Raw genomic sequence first — 9,184 nt, 5'->3', positions numbered from 1 at the left:
CCTCCGGCGACGGGCCTCCGCTTCGCTCCGTCAGAAGTCCGGCCTATATCCTGGAGTGAATTTGGAACAACTCCAACAGCTGCTTTGCCCCCAATCATACGGGCATATGACCGGTAACTCCCTAGACCCCAGCCCTAACTAATTAAAGCGTGTTTCCCCTATAATACTGCAGCTAGAAGTGTTTTAGATTTTAGACCTCTAGGCTCTAGTAGTATCACAGAAAAGTACTGAGAATTTAACTTTGTCGAGCACTTCATTCACCATGTTCGCTTGTTGGTTTTAGCCAGCTCAAACCAGTCAGCCGACAGTATTTTTCTCTCACAACAAACCAGCACCAGCCAGTCCAAACCAGCCCAGAAACCAACCAGCGAACATGCCGATTGACAACAACGAACAGGAATATAGGATAAACTTGACAGTAAAAATAAACTTGGCCAAAATAAAATGCAACACGAAGAGAGAGAAGAATGAGGAGAGAGAAGAGTAGCGGAGGACGGGAGCGTGAACAATAACGACCCCTTTCTGCTTGTTTTGCTTCCTCCAGACACTAGTGTAGTAGACTAGGAGTGTGTGAAGTTTGTGTTGGATGCTCGGCTGGCTGAGGCCCCACGGGGTTTAAATTTTAAAAACAGTTTTACGGTGGCGTTACATCCGCATATTGGTGTTATCCGCGCCCAGCTTGACCGCTCTTTCAGCGAAGACCCAGAGTCCGTCAAACTGACCAGTTACCACCACCTTTCAGCTTCTATCCCGTCGCTCAGTGCCGTCGTTGTTGTTTGAGCTGGACAAGATTGCTGTGGCGTGTCCAGCCTGGAATCCCAGAGTATTTTTCAGCAAGAAACCGACAGAGATATTCTAGGCTGACGTGCGACCTGTCTTGTGCGGTTTCGATGGTGGCAAAATTTAGCTTGTGGAATGGTCTACCTGGGTCCAGTTTAGTTGCAAAAAATTTTACAAAATTTTTCAAGATTCCTCGTCACATCGAATCTTTAGACGCATGTATGAAGCATTAAATATAAATAAAAAATAAAACTAATTACACAGTTTAGACGAAATCCACGAGACAAATCTTTTAAGCCTAATTAGATTATGATTGGACACTAATTGCTAAATAACAACGAAAAACGCTACAGTTGCATTTTGCCAAAATTTTTGGCATCTAAACAAGCCCCTGGCTTTGGATTTTCGTTCTCAAATTTGATTTGGTTCCCTTGTGATGATCGGTCTTCCAGAACATATCGTGTGGCACTGTTCGCTCACGGGTTATCTATACACCTATCTAGCAACATTTATATCAATTTACATGGAAGTTTTCTAAAAAATATGCACGTATGTGTATGGTTGATCCAAAAATACAAACAAGAAGAAAGTTTGGATTTCTATTTTATTTTTTCTTTGAATTTCTTAGTTATTTTTAAAATATCTTATAACAGTAAAGTAACATTGATGTTTGTTTATGGTAAATACCAAGCGGACTATTTTAAAATCATGTATGAAGTACATAACAATGTGATTGTAACAAATCATTATCATTTATGGTTCGGTCTACAGATAATTTAATTATCAGTTCCTCATCATTATCAACGGCTATCTGACTTTATAATATTTTTCAGAGCGGTATTTTCTAATTCATTTTCGATTTCTGTGCAAAAACGAGAAATCAAAAGTGGGTAGAAGGTTAAGTAGTAAACTGGTGAATATTCGATTTGGGGAGAATTTTTTTGCGAACGCTGTGCTTCTGACGATTTTGCTGATGGTGACAGTAGGCAGTTCAATCAAAGCACGAAACGAGGGAAAAACTCGAGGAATATCTGTAGGAGCGGGCTTCTGAGGGTTCATACGAACTTGGGCCCAGTAGATGAGCTGCTCGCCGAATTCGGCCCGCACGGACGTGACGGCCCATGAGCACCTCGTCTTCTCCTCCTCCCGAAACGCGCTGCCGTCCGCGTGCCATGGTCGCGCGGCTGCCGCCTGCCGGGTTAGGTAGGGCCTATGGCCTAGGGGTCAGGTCGTCAGGATTTTTGGGGAAGGGCTACACTGGCGAGGCACGGGCATAGAGGGAGGTCGTTGGGTGGTCGGTGGTTGGCTGTGGATGCAGTTTGTGGATTGGGCGGCGAGGTGGTGGGCCGGGGCGCCGCCGGGCGCCGGAGCGTCAATATGGCGTCTCCGTCGAAGTCAGGTGAGCGCGGCGGCTTCAGTGGCGGTCGAAGATGCCGGGGATAAGGAGTACAGCAGCGCAGGGGCGAGCACGATATAGGGCTTAAGTAGAGCATTACAGGAGCGGCGTCGCGGGGAGCAGGCGAGCAGCTGCGCAGGCACGTCACGAGGAAAGCGTAGCAGAGATCGTAGGGGGCATAATTACTTTTGTAGCACTAGCACGGGTTGCATAACCGCCCCAGCGAACGGCAGTGCGTTCTTGAATGCGTGGAAGACGCCAAGACCCAGCACGGCAGCACGCCGCCGCATCCGAATTTCCAAAGGTATGCAAAGCATCTCGTTTCTTTCGTAATTTGTGGAGTGATAGGGGTTGGGGGCAATTGAAGTTTGGTGTTTGGATAAGCTGTCCAAGCTGAGTCTAGTTACAGTTAGATTAGCAGTGTGGTGCTGTGGACTGTGAGGTTACATATATTCAGTCTGATCTGGAGATTATTTCTGCTAATCCTTGTATAAAGTTGTTACCGAGTACTCCAGTCACACAAGAAAAGCTTGTCGATGTAGTTGAAAGACACTTTGTCGAATCATTGATGCTTTACTAAAATCAGAATTCAAATGTTACTTAAAACCAAATGTGTGTATGAACTAGTACTAGCTCATAACTTCCCTGCCCAGTACACAATTTTTTGATTTACTATCCTCATATCTAAGACAACTACTTTAGTCCTAGCAAAGCATGGCTTGCTCTTGCTTAATTGCTGCAACATATGACCTTCTAATAGAGTGTAAATAAGCAGATGCTTCTATCATATCCATTCGTTCTCTTGGCAATAGACGTTTGCAAGAAATGGCAACTTGCACGAGAGACATCAAACATTGATGGGCCTCATTTTCTGTGCCCACCATTGCTTGAATAAAGCCTTTGCATTCTTTTTTGGAGACAAGCATCAATGATACATACGTAGCGATTTGTAGAGACGGGTAGCAACAAAATTAAAGTTGCCTCTACAAATCGATTTCTAAAGGCACAGGTGTAGCCTAACGCCTGAAGCAAGATGGATGAGCCCACTGATACTAGACTGTCATCAAGAGTCGATACTCGAGAGACGAGACCGCTGTAATCCATTGACACTTGGTAAAGTCGCCTGAGTAGAGGTCAGGCCATGAACATTCGTTGCGCCCATGGCTGGGTGGGTTTTCTTCCTATTTTTTGAGGTAATGTTTTGGATTTGGTTTCTCATCATCAACATGAGCAGAGATGAGCATGGTCAAACAAGATATTATCCATCAAAGCGATCCATAACACTTCATGAAAATCACTAATTTATGCTTAACCAAATCGATTTTTGAAATGTTCAAAAATCAAATCTTGGTATGGGCTGATAGCCTTGTACTACATACAACTTGTCGGTCCAGCACATATGTTTACTAGCAAGATAGTTCTGCGGTTTCACCACGCTACTCATGCCTGATTTGCCATCTTTATGTCAATTTCAAAGAAAATCTAAAATAATTACACAAGATCCACAAAAGTATGGCTTGGTCTCATCTAGTCATTGTGACATACTCCCACGATTATATTACTTTCTGGGGCGAGTTAAATGGCTACTTCCACATGAGCATGAGAGTATATATGATTTTTTGATGGCATGCAAGTTAATGGCTACTTCTCTCAGGCTCATTCTTTCACTTGGTAATCGAAGCGTGCAAGCAAGGGCAACTTGCAAGAGGGATAGCACACATCGATAGGCCTCATTTTCTGCTCCCACTGTTACTTTATTAAATCCTTTGCATTCTTCTTGGACATGAGCATCGATGATATCTAGCACTTGATCTGGAAATTTTCTCTCCACAAAGCTGATAATGCTGAGTTCACCTTCAAACATAGGATCAGTTGGTCTTTTTCCTATTAGCATCTCCAGAAGTACTACTCCAAAACTATAAACATCCCCATAGGTTGTTGCATGAACAGTTTGAGCATACTCTAAAAAATAGAAGAAAACAATTATTGTGCGCATAGCAGATAGATTTATATACAAGTACATGATGAGATGACAACATTCTGGATTTATACCTGGAGCTATATACCCTATAGTTCCCGTCACAGCAAGTGAACTACTACAACCTGACTGTCCAGTGGAATCAACAACAAGACTTGCAATCCCAAAGTCCCCTAAATGAGCATTCATGTCATCATCAAGAAGGATATTAGTTGGTTTCAGATCACAGTGAACAATAGGCCTTCCACAGTCATGGTGTAAATAGGCCAATGCATCAGCTACATCAACACATATGCTTATTCTTTGAGCTAACCCTAAACCTTTCGGAGCTACACCTACACCACCATGTTTCTGATGCAGCCATGTATCCAAATTGCCGCTGGCCATGAACTCATAAATTAGAGCTTTGAACTCGTTACCATTATTGTCTATAGTTGAACATGCACTTAGTACAGGAAGAAGGTTCCGATGCCGGATGGTTCTCAAAGCCTCACATTCTGAAACAAAACTTCGGTCTGCAAATCTTATATTAAGGTCAAAAACCTTTATAGCAACTTGGATTTTGGCTTGATTTAACTTCCCTCTGTATACTGAACCATAGCTTCCTTTTCCAATTAAGTTGGACTCTGAAAAATTCCGTGTAACTTGAGCTATATCATTATAAGAAACTCTAGGGAAGTTTTTACCAAAAGAAAGGAGCAATAAGTATGGCCTTCTTGATGTTTTCTTCCCAAGGAATATAATGTAAATTGACATCCCGAGTGAAATGAAGGCAAATACTAGAGTTGATATGATGATCCAATGGCGCTTCCATTTTGTTCCCCAAGTAACTGCAGGGCACACAGGCATATGGAGATCCCTCACTCCACCACAAAGCCCCCAATTGTTCATGAGAGAAACAGCTGTTGCATTTGCAAATACTCCATTGGTTGGTATTTCTCCTTGGAGATAATTGTATGAAAGATCCAGCTTATCGAGAAGTGATAGATCCTTCAAAAAGGTTGGAATGGTACCAGACAAGTTATTGTGAGAAAGATTTAGTGTTTCTAAGCTCAGTAGGCCCTTGAAAGATGTTGGAATGTTTCCTATGAGGTAATTTTCATTCATTTGGAGGTTTTCTAATTGTTGGCACTCGCCAAAGGTTTCTGGGATTTCTCCACTAATCTTGTTTGATGAAAGACGTAGGTCTGCGAGCTGTTTAAGTTTCCTAATATCTAGAGTTATGTCACCTTGTAGGTTGTTGTGGCTCAGGTCCAACAGTATGAGTCCTTGAATGTTTCCGAAGTTTGGTGGTATATACCCTTCAAAATTGTTATAGCTAAGGTTCAGCTCTAGTAGGTGCTGAAGATTTCCCAATCTGGCTGGTATGGGGCCTTCAAATCCATTTTTGTCTAAATAAAGGTACAACAGCTGAGTAAGATTGCTAATATTCGATAGGATTGGGCCAGTGAAGTCGTTATATCTTAGATTTAGCACTCGTAGACTTCTTAAATTTTCCACCCATCCTTCAATTGTACCACTAAAGTAATTGTTACCTAGTCCCAGCGTAGTTAACGCGCTAAGTTTCCCTATGCTCTGTGGAACTTGCCCAGCCAAGCTGTTTCCACCTAACAGAAGCGTTTCAAGACTGCTGGATAGGTTACCGATTGATGATGGAAGAGATCCCTGCAGGTCATTGTAAGAGAGTGAGAGTACCCGTAGATATCTACAGTTTCTTAATGCATTAAAAAATTCCCAGTCCTGGTTGTTCCTTGCTATAAGCCGGTTTAACTGAAGATTTAGGAAAGTCAAATTTGAAAGTTTTCCGAAAGAAGTAGGAATTTTCCCTGTGAAATTGTTAGATGATAAATCTAAGGTTTGTAGTCCTAGAGCATTGCCTAGGGAAGCTGGGATGGGACCTTCAAACGTGTTGTTTTCTAAGGTAAACTCTATTAGATTAGGGAGAAGCTCTCCTATGTTAGATGGCAATGCCTTGCCTAAGAAATTGAAATGTAGATATAGATATTGCAAAGAAGAAAGACTAAAGATGGCATGTGGAACTTCACCTGAAAGATTGTTGTTATTAAGAAGCAAGCTTTTTAAGTTCACCAATTGGCCAAGCTCACCAGGAATGCTTCCCTCGAGTTGATTTGAATGCAAACTGAGATATGTTAGATTTGCTAGAGTGCCCAATTTTGGAGGAATTGAACCCTCTAGTACGTTTGAAGATATATCTAAGGAGGTCAAGTTGGAGCAGTTTGCAAGTGCATCAGGAATGTTCCCAGACAAACTGTTTTGTTCCAACCATAGGAATTGCAGTTGTCGCAGGCGGCCTAGAAGAGGTGGTAAGGGACCAACAAAGTTATTATTGGAGAGATCAAGAAAATTAAGGAAAGTAAGGTTGCTAAGAGAGGAGCTGATTTGACCGGACAAACTTTGACCGGTGAGGTTCAGCCACCGGAGGCGATATGGTCGCGTCCTGGTGCAGGTGACACCATTCCACCGACAGAAGTGGGAGCTCGAGCTCCAATTGCTCAAGGCTCCAGATGGGTCGCTGACGCCCTGCTTGAAATCGAGCAGTGCCTGCAGATCTATTCTGTTCTGACGAATGGTTGAGCAATGGACGTTTCCAACTCCATAGCACAGCAGCAGCAACAGCAATAGTGTAAGGACGGGAATGGCGAGTCTCGCCTGCTGCTTGGAAGGACACATGATGCACCTTCCTGCCACCTGCAAAATATAAAGCATAAACTTCGAAGCATATTATGTTTACACATGCTCAAACTTGAGGAACTATGTCGCTTCCATGCTGTAAGCAGATGTTTGAGCAAAGCTTGCAATCTTGTCTCCCCAGACGATATTTCTTTTATGTTTTTTTTATGGAAATGCTCTATTATATTGTTATAGAATGAAGCCAACAAAAGAAAGGCTAAATTTTGAGTAATTTCACACTTGATTCCCAGAAATAAGTTCTATAATCATGCCTGACAGAGGGCTAAGTGGGGGATGAGAGAGAGAATAGGGTAGGACAGGGTACCTGTGCTGTGGCTGTGCCGGAGAACACAGGACACAACCGAGCAGCCTTGTTGTTCTGCTTTGTTCTTGCCTCGAACCGATGTTTGGTCTGTGAAGTTTGAGCTGGATGCTCAGCTGCCTGAGGTCCCGGGGGTTTAAAAACAGTTTTACGGCACCACTGCACCCACACATTCGCCCTGTTTGCTGGTGGGTGCTGGTGCTGGTGCTAGTTTAGGCTGGCTGGTGCTGGGTTTTTTAAGGAAAATATTGGCTTGGCTGGTTAAATAAGTTTGGCTGAAACCAACGAGCGAACAGGGTTATTGTGACGCTGACGCCTGCCTTAGCTTAGCTTGACCGCCGTTTCAGCGAAGACCCAAAGTCCGTCAAACTCGTCCGTAACCGCCACTTTTCCGCTTCCATCCCATCCCTCAGCGCCGATGTCGCTGTGTGAGGTAATCCCTTTGTCCCATATTAAATGTTGTTTTCGGTTTTCGTGCCACAAGTTTGACTCGATTTATAGAAAATACGTACAACATTTGTATCTCCAAATAAATTTATTAAAAAACTAGATTTAAAGATCTTTCCAATGATACTAATTATGTACCATAAATATTAATATTTTGTAATATATATTTTATCAAAGTTGTTTCTCGGGAAGCGAAAGCGACAGATATTTTAGGACAGAGGGAGTAGACACGATTGTTGCTTGTTGCTTTGTTGGGTTGTGTGCAGCCTCGAATAGTCGAACCCCATACCTTTCAGCAGTAACCGGACAAAGATATTTTGCCTGATGTGCGATGCAGGACCAGCGTCCTGTTCACTTCAATTTATCAGCCGTACCGTTTCAGCAAAATAACAATATTTTTTTCTCATAACAAATCAGTATCAGCATCAACCGTTTTTTCAGCCAGCCGAACGGGGCCCAGGAGTATGTGGTGCTGACAAAACTCAGCACGTGGAATGGTCTACCAGTGCTGGATTTTTATTTCCAGGTCAGATTTGCCTTCGAGAATGATCGAGTGGGCGTGATTTTTTCATAGCTTATATTCGACATGGTAGTGGGTCAAGTCAATTTGTATCTTAGTATACAGTAATTAGAGGGTCCAAAAGATTATCCACGTTAACCTCACGAAACACGGCAGAAAAAATAAAATTCTTAAAATTTCCACAATCGTAGTCATAAACTTCTATACTTTGATTTGGTAGATTCTATCACTAAGAATAGCGATCGTATCTATTGTGTTTTATAAAAAAAACACAATACCTATCTCTCCAATTATAGAAAACAATAAAAATACATGTAATCCTCTCTTTATAAAAAATGTAGTAATCCTCTAAATTTTACCTAAATTACTCATCCCTACCATTATGAAGATAATTTAAAATAATCCCTTCAAATTTGAATCTAAGTTACCCACCTTAGTCATTATTGAGGATAATTTAAAACAAATAATAAATTATATATAAATTACCCATCTTTATTATTATGTAAAAGATAATGCAAAGTAGCCCTATAAATTTACATCTAAATCATCAACATACATCATTATGAGTGAAAGATAATATTAAAGCTGGACATGTTCCTGCATTAAAAAAAAACTATCTAACTCAGCAGTCCGTAGAAAAAAAAACTCGATCTGGCTTTGAGTAGTAGATTGTGTGTGTGTGGGTGTGTGTGTTTGAAGAATCTGGAGGGGCCGCAGCCCCTACAGTGCAAAATTTTTATTAAAAGACGAAAGAGAAATACCGCTGCTGAATGTGGCACAAACAACGCCGAAACCCGCCTTTCTATATGAAAATTGAATCATCTCTGATTCCATGATTATTTAGGCTCTATTATCTTCCCACTAAACCAATTCAGTCATATTTGGAACACATATGTTTTTTTATATATTTTTATATTTTTTCTATAAAAAGTTGATTCCTGTAAAATTTCTGTAAGACGTGGCGTGGGGATGGACATGAGAGCCATGGATGTGCTTCATTCGGAGACAAACACGAGGATTGAGGAGGGGCGGGCACAATTTGGTGCCGAC

The 9,184-nt window shown here is 41.8% G+C and overlaps 1 protein-coding gene across 2 annotated transcripts; it reads right to left on the bottom strand.

Moving 5' to 3' along the window:
• Window positions 1–3,477: 3,477 nt before the first annotated feature.
• On the bottom strand, window positions 3,478–7,381 carry LOC136477701 (receptor kinase-like protein Xa21). 2 transcript variants are annotated; one of them, XM_066475943.1, is made up of 3 exons: window positions 7,171–7,380; window positions 4,229–6,863; window positions 3,478–4,138 (listed from the first exon to the last, which is right to left on the bottom strand). In XM_066475943.1, the coding sequence occupies exons 2-3, from the start codon at window positions 6,843–6,845 to the stop codon at window positions 3,735–3,737; spliced, it is 3,021 nt and encodes a 1,006-aa protein (XP_066332040.1). In that variant the 5' UTR covers window positions 6,846–6,863; window positions 7,171–7,380; the 3' UTR covers window positions 3,478–3,734. The 2 variants fall into 2 exon arrangements, with proteins under 2 accessions (XP_066332040.1, XP_066332039.1); XM_066475942.1 differs by having other exon boundaries at window positions 3,478–6,863; window positions 7,171–7,381.
• Window positions 7,382–9,184: the final 1,803 nt, after the last annotated feature.

Source organism: Miscanthus floridulus, chromosome 8 (assembly GCF_019320115.1).
Source record: "Miscanthus floridulus cultivar M001 chromosome 8, ASM1932011v1, whole genome shotgun sequence".
NCBI lineage: Eukaryota > Viridiplantae > Streptophyta > Magnoliopsida > Poales > Poaceae > Miscanthus > Miscanthus floridulus.
This window is presented reverse-complemented; position numbering and strand designations above follow the sequence as displayed.

Coding starts and splice junctions, on each gene's coding strand:
- LOC136477701 (XM_066475942.1), bottom strand. CDS start 6,845: ATGTGTCCTTCCAAGCAGCAGGCGAGACTCGCCATTCCCGTCCTTACA.